This window comes from Electrophorus electricus, chromosome 15 (assembly GCF_041902795.1).
Source record: "Electrophorus electricus isolate QZ-2024a chromosome 15, ASM4190279v1, whole genome shotgun sequence".
Lineage (NCBI taxonomy): Eukaryota > Metazoa > Chordata > Actinopteri > Gymnotiformes > Gymnotidae > Electrophorus > Electrophorus electricus.
In genome coordinates this window covers 3,006,172-3,024,496 of record NC_137511.1, presented here as the reverse complement: position 1 = coordinate 3,024,496, position 18,325 = coordinate 3,006,172, and the positions used below count along the sequence as shown (strand labels likewise).

At 51.1% G+C, this 18,325-nt stretch overlaps 1 protein-coding gene across 11 annotated transcripts in view; it reads right to left on the bottom strand.

Moving 5' to 3' along the window:
• rnls (renalase, FAD-dependent amine oxidase) overlaps positions 1-18,325 on the bottom strand; it is a 39,413-nt gene that overhangs the window by 10,876 nt on the left and 10,212 nt on the right. For 6 of the 11 annotated variants that reach the window (XR_003410877.3, XR_014117215.1, XM_081697796.1 and 3 more), the window contains 3 exons: positions 9,309-9,482; positions 6,544-6,722; positions 2,603-2,790 (listed from right to left, as the gene is read on the bottom strand). Coding sequence is in view for 8 of the 11 variants with exons in the window: in XM_081697796.1 (XP_081553922.1) it covers positions 2,638-2,790; positions 6,544-6,722; positions 9,309-9,482 (506 nt within the window). In the remaining 3 variants the exon portion in view is untranslated. Of the gene's footprint in view, positions 1-3; positions 2,791-6,481; positions 6,723-9,308; positions 9,483-18,325 lie in introns of those variants that run through there. The other 5 variants (XR_014117214.1, XM_027013430.3, XM_081697794.1 and 2 more) reach the window with 4 other exon arrangements.

The following is an 18,325-nucleotide window of genomic DNA, read 5'->3' as shown; positions in this document are numbered from 1 at the left end:
CACACACACACACACACACACACACACACACACACACAAAGAAATGAAGAAAGAGACTGAGTGCGAGGGAGAGGGTGAAGACGTCAGCGACGTGAGCTTCCGCTACCCATGACACTAATTAAACAGGCCCAAGCTCCCCTGGGATCTGAGACGGAGAGAAGTCTAAACAACCCAATCTCCCGTCTGTCTCTTACACGCGCACGCGCACGCACGCAGAGTGGATCCTTATATCCCTAAACCCATCTATTTTCATTTCCTCCCAGAAAACATCTCCAACTCCGTGCTAAATAGAGAGAGAGAGAGAGAGAGAGAGAGAGGGGAAGGGAAAAGAAATCCTATTAGTTATGCCCTTGAATGCAGCCACAGATGCGTTCCTGCTCCCAGCGCGAGCACGGTGGCTGGGTCTTTCTCGGAGCTCCTGGGGGGCTCCCACCTAAAGACGAGACACATGACTTTGCTTCCCAGTCTGCTGGCCTCAGTGTGGGGGTCCAGGCTGGGGGGTTTCGGAAGGGGTTTGCATATGCATGCGCCCCCAACGTGTGCGCTTGGCAGGGATTAACCCACTGGCATCCATTTGACCTCAAGACCCATCTGCCAGTGACTTTGCAGAAATGCAAATCGGCCACCCAGCGTGCGCACTGCCCGCGCCGCGCCACACCACACCCAGTCAGTCGCCCGCGGAAGTAGGTCAACCTCCCCGGAGCACCTCACGTCTCGGGCAGCAACCTCGGCCTCCGCGCGTGCACGCGAGCCCGTCGGGGATTGGGTCTGGATAGAACTGCAGATCCTCATGTGTGGCAAATGACCCCCACGTGCCCCCCACCAAAACAACCAAACAGGAACAGAAAGGACAGAGACAGTGTTGCCTTTTGTCCTTGGGTTCCTCTACACGGGCAGGTTACTGCCCCCTCAGAACAAAAAGAGAAAACAGAAGCTGCCTGTTAAACATTTTAAACGAGCCGCACCAGCCACCGCAAGGCTTGGGCTGACTTTGTGGAGTTTCAGAGACCCTCCTGCCCCCCTCCTGCCCCCCCGCGCCGGGGGGATGCTCCTCGCCGCCCCTCTCCGACATCTGTCCGTCACGTCGCCGCCCCCGCGCTCCCGTCCCCCCGAGCGGAGCGCTCGTCCATAACTCACTCTTTCTCATCAGCTGCTATAAAAAGATCAAAGACCCCTGGCCGGCGATAGGCGCACGCGTTAATGAGAGCGGGAGGAAGCTGATGCAACACCGCGGCAAGGCAGCTGCAATCCCGGCTGCCGAGTGCCTGCCTCTCAGAGGATGACTCGTATGAATTATGCATCCATTAGAGAAAGCGCTCGCGCTCTCTCTTCACCCCACCCCTCTCTCCTTCTCTCTCGCTCTTTGTAGCAGGGCAGCCCAGTATCTGCACACATCAGAGAGGGAGAGATGCATTAAAGTGTTCGCGTCTGTTCCTGGGAGTGCGCAGGGGTGGCCGGGGCTGACAAGCCGTGGCATTTCGCTGTGCCTCCGGTCCCTTTTTGAGTCCCTCCAGCCTGACTTATTTCACCGAGGGCTCAGCAGCTGTGCCTGGCCCCGCTAGCGTGCTGGGGTCCGTCGACACGCACGGGTTACCACCCCCTCACGGGCACAATGGAAAGAAATAGGTCAACCAACAAGAGCAGATATCTGCTGTCACATATGCGCAAATTTCACTGCTTGCCCACCCAAATGACCAGTGCAGACCATTACTTAACAGAACAGACCGCACTGCATTCGCAGTTCCCTGTGCATTATGGGAACGGTGCCCAACAGTCTCCTAATAGACACACTGATCTGTGGTTTTCTCCTCAGTGATATAGTACAACCTCCAAAAAGGGAGAAACAGTAATGTAACATAATCTCACGGCTGACATCAGCAGTGAGATGGGGGTGGGTTGTGGGTGGGTGTGTGGAAGAGAGAGTATGGGGTATGCACACCCAGCTGTGCCCTGGGCCTGGGGCCCACCAGGCGGTAATTATGGCGGGATTAAGATGGGGCTCTCTCCCCATGCTGCTTGCCAAGCATTTTGTCCCAGATTACAACCCAGCTTCAGTGCCTCCAAGATGCACAAGCCCGTCTAGTGGCTCTGCTCCGTCGGGTTCCCAAACCCTCCACCCGAACCCCAGTGCCTTGCGCTCGTCTGCAGGAAATGGCGCAAATTTGCATTCATTATTTTCTAAGATTGGCGTGTCACGCAGATGACCGTCAGAATCACTCCTGTTAGGTCTGAAGGACTCTTATTTTGCTTTATTTCATTTTAGACTCGTCAGTAGGTCAGGAACACATGAGTGGGATTATGGCACATCTAACAGTTACGGTGTGTCAGGGAATGTATCCTGAGGCCTGTTTGTGGAGTTTAACATTGCCCTATATAACCCAAATTAAGGGAGCATCATTTTTTTTCCTAATACCCACACTTCACACTTCATTCAGGCTTCTTCTAATCCCCTGAACCTGGAGCAAACGCTGTAATTAGTTTTGTAACCTAAATGTGTCTGCAAGACCCCTGATGAGACACTCGTGTGTGTGTGTGTGTGTGTGTGTGTGTGTGTGTGTCATATGGATGTGGGAGGGGCTTAGCACACCTCCCTCCCTCCCACCTTCAACAACCCCCCCCCAAACACACTTCCTGACTTCAGAGGGAGGACTTCAGTACGTCGAAGACTTTCAGGGCGGACCCAACGCAGCCATCGAAGTCGGAGCGCGTGAAGCCATCTCCTCCGCACACCAGCAGAGGCCTGGAGCTCAGCGTCACCTGCCCTGGGCGCTCGGGCACCGACCTCGTCACCTGGTTAGGGCACAAAACAGCAGGACAGGTGGGGTGTTAGGAAGGTGTGCATGGCTGTATGGCGTATGACTCTGGAACGGTCACCATGGTAAAAGGAATGCTAGAGAAAATGGAAAAATAGGTCATCGACAGCCAAAACATTGAAGAAAATCATCCATGATTACATCAAGATTACACTCTAGAGAAACTACTATTTTTTTTGTTTTTTTGTTTGCTTGTAGCGCAGCTATTTTGATTTTTAACAACACATTGTGTTCTTTAAACACCTAACGCCTCTAGAACCCTTTCAGCAGGGCTGAGCTGTGGGGTCACACTGTTGGAGTGAAGTCAGCACTGTGCTCACGGCCTGGACAGCGTCGGCACCTCTCCCGTCCGGGCCGCTTCCACGGCGCATCGGCAGAGTGCAGACACCGACGCGGACGCTGATAGCCAGCCTGCGCCCAAACACGGCGCCTCCTCTGGTGGGGGGCACCAAGGAAGACTCGTGGTCCAAGTCTTCAGGGCTGGTGTGTAACCCAACCCGGCAAAGGTGCAGGAAAATGGCCTCGTCACGCATGTGAAATCCCAAGTCATGTGACCTGGGGTCAAACGAGGAAAACCGCAGGGTGCGAGATAAAGGCAGAGATAAAGCGGAAAATGGAGGGCAAGTCGGACCGCGTGAGTCAGAGAGGGTTTAAAAAAAAACAAACAAAAAAACAACAAAAAAAACAAAACAAAAACCTAAACAGTGCTGTGACTCTCCAGGCTGAGAAGAGTCAGTTTCCAGACCTCATTAACAGCCGTACTAGGATGATTTCAGACACCAGTGCTGATGTAGACTTTAACCAGACCTAACCTCTGCACTTCAGTAATTGCCCCTCCAACACCTTGAGCCATCTAACAATGACTGTCAAGCCTGTTAAATTGGGGATGGACACCCGACTCTACAGGACGGTCATGTCCAGGAGCTGTTCCCCTTCAACACAGCACTGAAAGCCTCAACACGCAGCACCTTGTCCTCCGACGGTTGTGTTTTGACACCTCACAGGCCCTGAGGTAAACGCTTAGCGTTTAAGAACATTCAGTGTCGGTGCTCAAACTCTGTTTAAAACCCCCAATCGCACCTTTAACACAAACGACCTCCTTTCTGCCTTTAAGAAACTGGCTCGGGTGAACGATCCTACCAGTTAGTCAGAGGTTTATGGAGGTTCTGCTCATTACTGGCAGAGGTCCATGATGGGAGGTTAAAAATAAAGCCGTGAGTAGCTGTGGAGATGCCTTTATTGGCTCAGCCCTTCCAAAGAACAGTCTGGAAGGTAAAAGATCTGAGGAACTGGATGGCATGGAGGCATGCTCAGAGCGGAATGTCTCACGTGTGCCGTAGGGAAGGCCAAGTGTCTTCTTGTGGGCTCAGCCCGGTATCCCAGATGTGATATAACACAGAAGCAACTCCCACAGAAGGCTGGGAAGCTGGGAAGCTCTCCCTTTTACTAGGCCTAAAACACGACCTGCCCACTTGCCTCGTCGCCCGGTCACGGACAGATCTTCAACCCCTCTTGGCACTCCGCCAGCTGCCCTTGGGAGAGAACGGGATGCAGTCGGTGTGACGAAAAGCCAAACCTGCATGCTGAGCACACTTGAACAGGCTGTTGGTTACAGAACGGAGAGCTCTCAGCCCCGGCGTCTTTCAAAGCAGCGTTTCAAACGGTAAAAGCACGGCTGCATCGCACTAACGAGCGCTGGAGGTGAGCGCATTCCTGCTCAGCCCATCACAGATGCTCCTGTCGGCCCTTCGCCTGATAATCAAGGTGCCACGTGTGTAGGACAAGGAAACAGAACCCATTTCCTGGGGCTTTTAATAGGTATCGGTACAGATGATGCACCGTCATCCAGCACCTGCAAAAGAAACACCGCCACCCACGTTCGTCCCTGTTGTATCTTTAAACGATAATCTGCGTGTAAATCAAATGGTGAACGCTCAGGTGGAAACGCGGCCAAGAACAAACTGTTTGGTTTACTCCGGCGATAAGTTGATATTAGCAGGGCTGACTCCTCCACAGCACTCTGCCGCACACATCGCCAGAATTTGGCGGAAGCGAAGCGGGCGTTCTGGAACGTCCGGACGGAGGCGGCCGAGCATCTGCCTTCGGGGGCACGACCTTTGATCTGTGCCTGTCTCGTGGCTCGAGCTGTATAGAAAAACAGCGTTAAATTCAAGTGTGCAATAGGTGCTGGAGGCTTGTAAACGATGCCGAGGAAGCCGTAAGGGAGGCCCTAGTTTCCCGCGCGTCCCGCGGCATCCTGCTCCTCCACCAGGCGTGACGTACAGCATGTGCGCTTTGATGGCGAGTGACTCAGAGAGATATTGTGTACACAAGTGACAACATGAAGCAAGTCACTTCACTTGTGACATTTCCTGGGCAGGTCGCGGTAGATTGCCATTATGTAATGACATGATGGCTTCAGGGGTTCGCTGCATTCACTTCTCCGTGCGTGAAAAGGTCCCCGATGTACCACTTGCGAGAGGACCCGCATTACCGTTTGCCTCAAACCAATTAAGAGATTTTTCAGGCGGCTGAAAGCCCGAAGGAGCATCAACGCTGACGCGTGGGGAACACACAGCGGCTGGTTTATGTTCAGAGGAACGAGGGGCTGCCAAATACGCGTCCTGATCAATCAGCTTCAGCGGGATTATACGAAACATGCCGTCCAGTACCAACTCCTCACTGCCATCAGAGTGTGTTTGACACAGACGCATGTGTGTGTGCGTACAGGAGAGTGGGTTTAGCCCAGTCGAGCCTTGGCCCATTCTCTGGCCCTTGGTGAGATCTGGGCTCCCACACAGATGTTCCATGTCCTCTGACCCTAAGCTGGGGCCCAGCTCTGTGTGTCACAGAAGAGCCCGGCATGGGGGCGTGAGAGAGAGAGAGAGAGAGAGAGAGAGAGAGAGAGAGAGAGAGAGAGAGAGAGAGAGAGTGTGTGTGTGTGTGTGTGTGTGTGTGTGTGTGTGTGTGTGTGTGTGTGTGTGTGTGTGTGTGTGTGTGTGTGTGTGTGTGAGAGAGAGAGAGAGAGAGAGAGAGAGAGAGAGAGAGAGAGAGAGAGAGAGAGAGAAACAGAGAGGGCGTGTAAACGTGTGTGTGAAAGGGTGCACAGTGAACTACTGTAAACGCATGTGTGCGACAGCCGTGCGTGCGGGGGGGTGGCCGGCATATCTGTGTGCGCGTTCGCCACTAAGAGCACAACTTTCTTGTACATCTCAGCAATGATCCCCCTGGCATCATTAAAGTATATGATATAGAGCGTTTTCACTCCAGATGTCACATCAGAGTGTTACTCGTCACTACATGAGCCTGCTCCTCACCACTAAGGCATGATGCCCTCCACCACACTGCGCACTATTAAAAATACGAATGCCTTTTACTGTAGCACGAGGACTTGTTCACTAGCAGCGCTGACACAGGTTAGGCCCAATGAACTATAACCTATGGTCTCCAAGATTCTCCAAGAATGTCTTCTTGCTGAATGTGGCCACTAAGATCAGAGAGGATTTCCAACGGAAAAACCTGAGTTGTTCCCAAAACACATGAAAAACATGCAGGAAAATTGTGGTGACTTTAAATAGGAAATATTAGTTAATACAGGAAAGATGTACACCACCACACAACCACAAAACCACACCCACAACACACTGAGGTATAGAGGGAGTACTGACCTGATCATATCTGCCATCCCAGACTCAATTTTTCAATGAAATGTTTTTTCACCTCTTCTCACCTGGGAGTACCTCCATTTCTGGCAGCTGGTGCTTTCAGGTTCAGGGAGGTCAGGCATCACGTTCTTCAGCTCCTGCAGGATTATGGACTTCACATCCTCGGCCGTCTCCTCTATGTGCTGAACGCCAAAAGGCACAGTGGTGTGGACCACCAAAGAGGGGCCACATTCTTCTGACACTTCTTTCACACAGACACACACACACACACACACACACACACACACACATACACAAAATCAGACAAAACAAATGCTCATGGTCTATACATGCACGTTTTGCATGCTACAGTGAGAGCAGTTAAACGAGGAAATGAGAGAATTTTTGGAAGTTCTGAACTTCCCCAAACTGGAGTTTATACGTTAAGATAAAGAGGGTAAGCTGCGCACGATGCACATCAGCGCTGACAGCTGCAGTGTGAGCAGGGAGACAGGATCACACTCCTGAGCAAAGAGAGATAATTAATAATAATAACACAGAGAGATATTAACTAAATGATGACCGAGAAAACTCTACATCTCAAAAAGCCGGTTTGAATATTTCTACGCCAGGACCGAGAGGCAATGATTGATGTGTGACATGTCACACCTTTATTTGTTAGGCGGACAGTCTGGCGTACAGAAGAATGTGGTGTTTCATAGCAGTACGCAATGCAGTGACATCACCCCTGGGCACTGAGCTTCCTCAGATAATCCCTGACTGACGCATGCCCTTGGCACGGTTACACCACGTACCTATACACTAGGGTTGAGTGTTTTCCATGACTACCAGGGGAAGGAAAAGCTCGGCCAAATGTCGCCGAGAAGACCGAGCGAACATAGACATTCCGGTCGCTGGAAGTCTCGGATGGTCCACACACTGACTTTGTAGCGATCCATGAAGAGGAGTTTTATTTTGTCCCGTTAATCCGGTGAAAATCTAATCTCCTCGCTGGAAGTCGAGTGGAAAAGCCAAGCCATGTCGATCAGACGGAGACCACAGGAACAGGGCGTCTCGGATTCAGAGCTGTCAGGTAGCGCCAACTGCGGAGCCGAAAAAGGAACTGACTTTCGCCCGTTGCACACAGTCAGTTATTCTTATCTACTGGCCAACTTCATCACAGTAGTTGTATTAACCATCAATTCAATGTTGTCACTACATTGTCGATTCCAGGTCGCAATTGATCATTCAGAAAACTGGCATGGTATATGACTTCAAAATAGGATTTAATGTACAGGAAAGAGGGTTTGAGCACAATTATTTGATGCAGACTATCATTGCACATCTCAGTGGGCTCAACACAGGTTCAGCCTGTGGTGTCGAACTACTACCTTTAGAAATATTAGCGTTAAGGTCATGTCACTGTGGTTGCAAGACACAGGCGGAGTTGCTCAGTGTCAGACAGCCCAGGCGCATGGCGGCGCGCCAAGCAAAGGGGCGGAAGAGGGAGAACGAGAGAGCGAATTTAGGGGGGCGTGTGCGTGCGTGCGAGAAGAGGAGGTCAGCGCACGTGGGCCGAGGGCTGGCACCATGCTGGCTGCTTATTTGTCGGAGGGGGTAACGTGGGTCACGAAGGTTCACAGGGTAAGGAGCAGGCAGGCGGCGCACGGCAGAAAATAACTCGCCCTGGAGGTGCCCCGCGTTTGGATTAATACTCCATCTCCATCTTAAAAAAAAAAAAAAGAAAAAAAAAAAAGTAAGAATTAAAAAAAATAAATCAAATCAACACCTCCACATGAAAGGGCATTCAGAAGTTTTAATTTAATGATCGTGAGTCAGAACTGTCCGCACTGCCTGCGTTTAGTAGCAGAACTCTGCTGGTTTCAGAGTGAAGAGTGTGCTGAATGTGCCACGACCACAACATGCCCTACACATGACAGTGTAGATTAAAGTCAGGGAGGCAGGGGTTTGGGTTTGGGTTTGGGTTTGGGTTTGGGGCGGCTGAGAAGGCCTGAAAGAGCAGCGTGGCTGAACGCAAAGTTTAACTGTGCTGCTAATTACCACGTTGCCTTTGGAACACTGAAGCGAATAAAATGTGACAGATGCTGCAGCCGTCGTGACAAGGTTAACTGCGCCACACACACACACACACACACACACACACACACACACACACACACACACACACACACACACACACACACATTCCTAGTCTAATTTTTATGAGGTCCAGGGCAGGAACATTTATATATTTATATCTGCAAAGCAATTTGGGTTCTGTTCACCCAGGGGCGGGGCCAGGGCTTGGAGGTGGGACTAAAGAAGGCGGTAGTGCCGGGACAAGCCAGGCTCCGCCCCTGCGTCCCGCCCCCTGCCAGCGACCCCGCCGACGGCCAAACTTTCCGTCAGGCTCCATCCTCACACGACCTCCATTTTGTCTTTGAGTCACCGTGAGCTGCGTGGACAGACTGGCGGGTGCAACACGCACGCTAGCTTTCGCGCTTGCGGGCGGCACATTTACAGGTACGCGGGGGCGCGGGTGGGGAGGGGCCTCCTGGGTGGGCGGAGTGGCCCCGCGCGACGCACTCGATTAGCGGCTGTCGTCTGTGGAGTGGAAAACTGCGAGGAGAAAGATCGGATAAAGACGGAGAAGAGAGGAGGGAGGAGGGAGGAGGGAGGAGAGAGGAAGAGGAAGGGGGGAGAACCCCAGAGAGCAGGGCAGCGGGGGGGGGGGGGGGGGGGCAGGAAGAGAGTGCGAGAAATGATCTGGAAAGTTGAGAGACAGTGAGTGAGAAAGTGCGTGTGTGCTTGTGAGGGAGAGAAAGATTGTAAGAAAAACGGAGGTACTGACCTAAATTGCGCTTCTTATCATCTATAGCGACGTAGCGAATGCAGGGATTATCGGAGACATACTTGGCCGCCCAGGGGACGCTGATGCGCACGCCAGCTTTGTAGAAGAGCCCCAGTGCGTAGCGAGAGGAGTAGCTGACATCCTCCAGCATCTGCCTCTCAGCCTCCTCCATCACTGCGCGCGCACACACACACACACACACACACACACACACACACACACACAGAAAGAAAGAAACGGTCAGACACACAGCACAAGATCCAGCCACCTGTCAGCCTTCTCTGCCTCATCCTTTCATCCCAGCAGAGGCACGACACGGCCAGCAGGCTCCACTGATCAAACAGAAGGAACCACGCGAGATTCGCTCGCGCGTCTCCTCCGAGCCGAGGCTGAGACGCGTGCCCGAGCTCACGTGAGCCGCCGCCGCAGCATCGCAGAGGCTGAGGAATGTTTAAAGGTAGAATAAACCGCTCGAGGGCGTAGGTCGTGACCCTACACGGGAACACGGACGCACCACGTGGTTTAGCCTACAGACGTTTGTTCTTTGTGTTCTTCCTCCGTTCGCGGAACGCCGTCCTCGTTTCCGGTCGGGAACATCTGTTGTTTATTGGCCCGGCCGGCTCGCGCCCGGCCCTGCTTTAGTCATCTAGGGCCTGCGGGTTCTGAGTATACCAGAGGTTATAGGTCACTGCTGCAGGATCGAATGCATACTTCTCAAACTCAAAAGACTCCCCTGTTCCCACCCAGGGCCGGTCAACATGAAGTTTGCCGAAAAATAACAAAGAAGCGCGGGGAGGGCTGGCAACTGAAGCGTAGCCCCTTCCCAGGACACTGTACAGATGTTCCCCCAGCCTGCTAAAAATAGCCAACCGGAGTCCAAGCCCATCAATGACCACATAAACATGTATGACCATTTGAAAAGAAAGAATTGTGTAAACCACTTCAACAATAAATCGATGGCCATATAAAATGCAGTTACCCTCCCCCCCCAATTCTCCCCCCAAGCAGTTTTGCTCATGAAGGAAGATGCTGCAGAGACTCCGCCTACATCTCCGAGCTGAGAACTCTCTCCCAAATGGAAATTTAATTAGGGAGCAAAGAATCCGACCACGGAAGACAGCCGGAGTCGACGGGGTCACGTGACCATCCCCAGACGTGTCCCTTTTATCATTTTCTGTGTCACTGCCTCACATCTGGGGGGGATTAGGAAGATGTAAATGTGCCCCTTGGTACGGAGAAATCTGGTGTTGCATCTGTGCATGGGGTGCTGGGAGGTGGGGGGTAGACAGCGCAGAGCCCGAGGGCAGAATCCAGAAAGAAGCCTCCTTCTTTCCCCGCACTAACAATCACACTAGGAAACGTGCCGTTGCTAACTGAAGGCCTCGGTGGAGGACGTGGACGCGAAGTCGGTACGGCAACGCGTCTCCCGGCGCCCTCACTGCCCAAGAGCATCCCCGCTGCATGTCGCACGGCTGCAGCGCGTAAAAAAAAAAAACCCAGACCACCCACTCACGCGTCGCGTGTGTCGGTTCAGAGGAGCTCCGTGAGAGGGCATGCCATTCTGTGGCTTGCGCTCCACTCAGCGTGTTGGCACGGTGACCGCTGGTCGGCTCGTGCCGGAGACGCTTCCTCGGGCGCCTGCAATGTTTGCAGTGATCAACGGGACGCTTCTTCGGGCAAAAAAATGCAAACCAAACGAGCCTTTCCAGAGGAATCGTGCTCCCCTCTCCTGCCTTCTTCCACACTTATTCTCAAATGTCAGTGGCACAAACAGCTGTGGTCTGTGCCGTGACATCTTGAGGCTTGTGGTAGGATTTTTATGCAGACCTGAGATCAGGGTTTTGTATTTCTCTTGTAGTGGTTAAGCGGAGGTTTATGGTGGAGGAGGATGGCCCACGATCAGTATCAAAAGGCTCACAAAAGGGTAACGTCTCAGAGTGTTTGCACGCCATTACGGAGCTCTTCTTTCTGCATGCGCTCAGTGCACGGGGGGGGGATACAGCGGTTTGTCGTAGGTGGACTCGATGGCATGCTTCGCGTTTTTTCCAGATGGATGTTCAATTACCTTCATCTGGAGGGATATTTATCCGTGCTGCCAGTTTCTTCGCACAGCTGTCCAACAGGTGGGGAAACGGCTTCTTCTGTGACAGGAATGACACTCTATCCGGGTTCTCCTTTTTCTGCGCAGTCTTCGGGGCTCAAAAGCTGTGCGGTCTCACGTCCAACACTTCAAAGTGAGGGCGGGAACAAAAAAAAAAAAAAAAAAGAAAGGGCACTGGGGTCAAGCTGTGCCACTTACCATCTGCGGCTGTGAGCTGGAAGGAAACGCAAGTAGTGCTGGGAGGAAGGCGTCACTCCGTCCTCCATAAGGTGATAAAAAGATTCAGTTGTGTGGCCACAAAGCTACGAGACTCACCTCCGTGCCGCGTGGTTACAGTCTCAGAACGGCAGCAGCGAAACTGACTCACACGGGTTGGGAAACAGTAGAAATAGTGGGAAGCTAGCTAAGAGCTAAAGTACAAAAATAGTTCAAAAGCTTTGGCATACAGGGATCTTATACTTGCACCATTGTTTTGTCGCTGGATTTCAGCGCTTTGAAGTAACTAGTGTGGGACTGGTGGACGCAGTAGGACCAGAAAACCGCACATTTCAGAGCCGTTAAAATGTCCTCTTTGTTAGTCAAAGGGGATTTGATTTCATTACATACTTTTGTTATCTTTAGCCTTCTTTCCCTGACACTTCCTTTGGCATCGGCCCTCACAAACCCTCACAATACGAGAGCGAAAAGAAACCGCCACCAAACACGGGGCCGCTCACAATCGCCTGGAAGAGGAGGGGAAAAGAAATTTAAAAAAAACTCTTCCTCAAGTTGCTCCCCAAGCGAGCGCGGGATAAATCCCAAAAGTATTCGTATAGTACGCTGAGGCGAACACGCAGGCATATGCGCACACCTCCTGTCTTATTCATCTCTGCACATTTGTCACTGTAGAGTGCTCCGCAGTGCAGGAGGCCCTGCACTGTGTCTCTCTGTACATTATACATTTTCCCCAATACAGAGAGAAAGCTGAGAATCTGCAGGCAGCTGCGCTTGAGAGGCCTAGAGAGAGAGAGAGAGAGAGAGAGAGAGAGAGAGAGAGAGAGAGAGAGAGAGAGAGAGTATAGGAGTGGGAGAGAGGAAGAGAGAGAGAGAGAGAGAAAGAAGAGACCCTTAACCCGGCCCAGCTTTGAACAAGCACATTTAACACTCCTAAAACATGCCCACGTAGTCATCGTCACGGCGAGAGCGCGCGCACGCCCACAGGGCTTACCCTCCACCTTCTCTCTCACTCACTCACACTCACATATGGAACATGCAAGCCACGCTGTACGCCCACTTGACTGACGGCGCTGCAGTCTTCCAACCTGCGGCAACACCACCAGCCCTTCACGTGGCCGCGCCGTGGAGAGCGACGACGTTAGTCCGAGTGTGCGTGGGCACGCGTGGGGGTCGTGACACGGGAAGGGATAATGTTTTCCAGGTGCTCGCTACGGTCCCCGGCCCCTCGCTCTTTTGACAGGGGGGGGAGCAGGCGAGGGGCTCCTGTCGGCCCTGCGTGTCGGGCCCTGCCCGACTAGCGCACCCTGCTGGCCTGCGGGGCCCTGACCTCCAGCTGTCGCTCGCCCCCGCGTTCTCTCTCACTGCTGTCTTGGAGCCTTGTTACGCCTTTCAAAGAAAAAGCTGCCTTGCAGAGTGATCTTCCGCGCAGGCGGTGGAGCGCGGTGCCGTTTCACGACACTGTCCGCACTGCACTGCGGGTGTAATAGATAGCAATGGGCAGCGTAGGTCAGGCCTGCCCAACAGAGCTGGAAAGGGAACCTCGGCCTCGTGGTTCATGATTTAAAAATGCAATTCAGAATTCAAATGCAGAAGTTGTGCTTGAGCAGTGTCCAAACACGAGGTCTGGTGGTCTCATGTTAAAACATGAGATATGAGGCTTCCTCACAGAGCTTCCTCTCCTAGCATGTGTGTGTGTGTGTGTGTGTGTGTGTTTGTGTATATGTTTAAACTACACACAGGTCAGGAGGGGTGGGGTAGAACCAAGCTACAGAGTGATTAAAATAGTGAGAACTCAAGGGACCCAGAGGGAGGTCTGGCTACAACCCAGGTAGCTCTGCACATCTGCATTTTAAAAAAACAAACACACACACAAACATATATAGGCACATTGCACACAAGCAGAATTATCCAAATAGCAGCTGTGGCAGTAAGCACCCTCTTCGAGAAGACCGGATTATGAATTCCTCTGGTCTGAGCGAAACATAAATAAACGAAACAACACGTGAACTCATGAAGGAACTTCAATAGAAGTGATGTGAGCGAGCCGTGTTGTGTGGGAGGCTGGCCTGCACCGACATCCTGACAGCCCCACCAGCAGTCTTTTGCCTGCTAATTGCACTTCTGTAAGGCCTGATCCGGGATCAGGGCAAGGCCCGGGGTGGCAGCCATTCAGGGCTGCATGTCACTTCTCGGGGTCGATTACACATCATAAACGGCCAAGTCTCCTCTCGTCTGGCAGGGGCATGATCATTAAAGAAGAAGAAGAAGAAGAAGAAAAAAATGTTATTGTGAAACATGCAGTACGGCTCACAATGGGGGGTGTGAGAGAGAGAGAATGAAGGAGAGAGAGAGAAAGAGAGAGAGAGAGACAGAGAGAATATGCCAAGGCATTTTCTCCAAAAGCAGAGTTCATCTTTTGGTGATCTACGAGGAAGCCAAACCCCCACCGTGGCTGACGTGTCCTCTGAGGGATCCACCCTGGGGATCGGCTGGGTTGAGAGGGTGGACGTGTGGGGAGTGCCTGCCTCTGTCCAACACAGAGGTAGAGCCCCAGTGGATGTCAGCGGTGGGTGGTGGTGCTCGGAGGTTGGTGGGATCATCGACGGGCGATTGAGAGGACGGTCCCCTGGGCCTGGAGCCAGGGGGTGGTTGGGTGGGCAGAGAGCACAGCGTTTATCTCCGACACTGCTGCTGCCAGGAGAGAGTGAGAGCTCCGCAAACCCTGGCCACAGAAAACAGCATCCATACATCCGTACAGCGGAAAGCTGCGTCATGTTCCATCTAGCACTCAGGTGATTGCGTTAAGCTCAAACGTTCCCACTATCCCACTCTGTCGCCTGGACATGAGTGCGCTTAGCTCTTCAATTGGACAGGCGATCTGCCCTTTAGAATTTCATTCAAAGTGAAGTGCAGGATTCGTTAACTCGGACGCGCCTGATGTGCAAATGTACAGCAAGTTTATTTTTGAATGTGGGCGTTTGATTTATTTAGGGTTCTGTATTGTTTGAGGCAATGCTGAATATTGTTTTAAGTGAGCCCACCAACTCCCCTGTATTTCCATTGTTCCCAGGGAGGGCTGGCCTTTGCCATTACCCTCAGGGACCTGCTCCGCACAGCAGCGCAGCACGCTGGAAAGCTATTCAGAGTGCACGAGAGAGCTGCATCATTTCCCAAATTCTGATCTCTCAGCCCTTTAAAGGTTGATTTAACACTTGCCTGAGAGGTTCTGGAAAGCATCCCAAGAAGGGGAAAGGAAAAGGAAAAAAAACAAACGAGGAAATGTGTTGGGAACTGTTTTGCTAACCTTTAGGGCACTCGTTGGTGAACTAGTTCCAACAATAAGTCCAACACTTATATAGGTGCTACCTCGGAGGTGAAGCGTGGATGGTGAGGGACTTTGCGCGGGTATGAGAGGTGTGCGAGATCTGTTCATTGGCTGCCAAGGACCACATCATAGCAGAATTAGGACTTACCATCTAATGGAAGATGAGCGAAGAATGCAAGTGTCACCGATCGGCCAGACGTTTGGTTTTTGTCCAGACTGTACATTTTTTCCAGCTGCTTGTCCTCTGTCAGGCTGAACACCTGGGCAGACACCGAGCCACCATCCTTCTGGGGTGAACTGGTCGTGGCTGTCCATTGATCGATGTCATTTTATTGTGTCAGTGGGTCACATGCATGTCAAAGGAAATATCTTGCATTTCATTCGTTTAACAGATCGCCTCTTGCACAGCCTTCTCACTGAAAGTCTATGTCCTCAATGCTTGTCAGTTAGCATGCTTGCAATGGTGTGAAAAGTGCTGAGAACTGAAGTCAACAATTTCCTTTTGAAGAATAGCGAAGAGTAAGTTCGTGCTTTCCGTACACTGTGCCAGACTTCAATACTGTAAGTAGGTGCCAAGCTGGGGGAGTAGAACAATTTCTATTACAGATTTCTAGAGCAACTTGGTCAGCTTTGTTAGCCAGTGAGCTTGGTTTTATGGTTTTAATTTCATGTTTTGTGGTGTCGCATCCCCATTCCCTGTATGTCCTCCTTTAGGAGTTATTAAAGGTCAGAGGTGAAATTGCAGCCCCCCGCAGCTAGGCGTAGGCAGAGTTAATGTGCCTCACCATCACGGGTCCCCAGTCCACAGAGGACACTTTTGTGCAGCCAGGCCAACGAATTCAGCGCCTCGCTGATGTCAGATAAAATATTTGGGTGGGTAAACAGCGGCGTTCGCGGGCACAACTGGCAGGTTTGTTTCAGAGATAGCTTGCGTGAATTCAGCAGCGGATGTGCACATTCAAGGCAGCCACCCAAGGGCTTCGCCGCTGACGTCAAGCCACGGCGTTTATGTTAAGCAGCTTTTCCAAAGGTAGCCTGTTGAGACGGACCCCTTCACATGGAGGTGAGCAGCACATCCAGGGCCCATGTGTACAGCACGCACCTCACCGTTTATGTGAGCAAATCAACAGCCCGTGTCATCTAGTCGCGCAGCATGCTGGCAACTCCGGCAGTGGAGGCTCAGCGAGGTTCGATAGGAAATCGAAAGGTTCCATTACAGACTAATTCACAGAGCAAATGAAATAAGCTCAATTGTGATCAGTCTGGTTATCTAAATTACAGTAAAGTCATTTAGGTGTGTCACTTCACAGGCCTGCCCTTCCAAATAAACCAGTCCAAATATTTGCATAATCACACAGTGCTCTAAAGTGTTCCAAGCGAGGACTGATTCTGAATTAGAGGACAATGTCAGCTTGCATTTACCGACATGAGCAGCCAAGCGAGGCACACACAGAGTTGACATTTACCTAGGAAAAGAATGCGACACAATGTGTTTCCTCAAACACATGGCTGATCGTTGCAAAGATACACCTTGTTCCTGTATTTGAAACCCAAAAGTGTTCACATCTCATGCAACAGAGTGCTTCTGTATGGCAGCTATTTTTCACCACGACTGTGTCGTTCCCCCCCACCGGATTAAAATTAAAGAGGGAATGTGTACCGAAAACAGATTAAGAAGAGAATCGACACACAAATGCTGCTGTTAGTCGTGATTCCGAGGTGGCTGGCAGAAGGGGCAGTTTCTCCGTATCCGTAAGTCACACAGTTGGTCGGAGCTTTTCCCGGCTCTCAACACTAAAACAGAAACAGGCATTTCCACTAGGAAATCAGAAACAGGCATTTCAGAGTCCCTTTTAATTTGGAGGGCAATCCAGTGCTCATTCATCTTCTGTTCTAATCCAAATCATGCTGCTATTCAGTGATGGCTTTCACTCTTGGCACACCAAGGCAAGAGATTATCTGAAGCTCTGTGAGCTTTGCCAGGCTGGGAAGCCTTTCAGACTCCCAATCACTTACTGTGCTTTGGAAAATCTTCCAGATTTCAGACTACACTGTGTTCAGTTCAAGGACTGAGAGTCTAATGTTTAATAGTGCAGTGCTCCGATTTTTCACTGAACAACAGAGAGCTAATAGGACTTTGACTTTGAATGCAACATAAATGAAGAAAGTACCGCAAACCAAAAGTCCCCAGTGGCAGCCAAAACCTATGTGGAGGATTTGCAGTCTGTTACAACTGTTAGCATGATAAAATAAATGCAATGTAATTACTTTTTAAAAAATATTAGGCCAATTACGTTCCCTCCGTGAGCTGCTGCCAATTTCCAGGCTTCCTAAGACTCCCCTACTGAAGAGCACCAATATGGGCAGATGGATTTGCTTGAAGGAGAACGCTGACTTCCCTGTTCTGTTTATGCATAGCTGACCACATGGAGAGTTGAGCCAGTTGTGCTTTTTTTGGGATCTCACGCATGAAAGTCTTTGCCTATGACTGGGTCCCAAACTAAAATTCTGCCAGTGCCAGTCATAGGGCAGTTACAGGGCACATCCCAGTTAGGCAACTGTTCCTCTTGGGAGCCCCTAATTTAACACACATGCTTTTTATGATTTATTAATATTGCAAAAGCTCTGAATTCATTATTTCTACTTATTACATCATGCTGATGAATTTTTGGCTTGGATAATAAAACTATTCGTTAAGCCTAGAAAACACTAAACATTATATAGTCTATAACAGTAATTTTCTTTGCCAATCCACATGTGACTTGCCATTGTACTAAATGGGAAACTGTAGAAAAAGCCCAGGGAACAGGCGAAACTGACACAAAAGTAGAAGACGAGTAAAATGCATCTCCGTTACAGTTTACAGGCATCAGAACTACGGCACTGATGCTGTAAATGCAATTCTGCTGCTAAGGGTCCGTGGGCTTGTCTAACAGCTACTGCTGTCCCAGCAATAGAAGGCGAACTGGCACTCCGAGTAGTTCTGGACAGGGCCGTTTAAATCGGAGACTTCCTGCATGCCGGCCGAGTGCCGAAACTACTGCGCCGAAGAAGCCCAGTTTATTCCTGAGCTGGTAATGCCTCGTAAGCTGAGCTACTGCTCCCACATTTACACAGCGGGCTTTGTCACCCAATTTCCACATACATTCCTAAGATGGCATTAATCATTATGGCAGACGTTCATGCCACCATGTATTACTGCAGGAATTTGTGCATCTTGTCTTGTACTTTGGAGCTATGCGAGTGGAAGTGAACAGCAGGCCTAAGCAGGGAGGTCAAAGGTGAGACATCCAGCAAAACACAATCTAACTCCTACGCCATGGCCTAAAACTACTGCTGGTGGGAACTGGAAGTATTCTTGAGGAAGAACAGAAC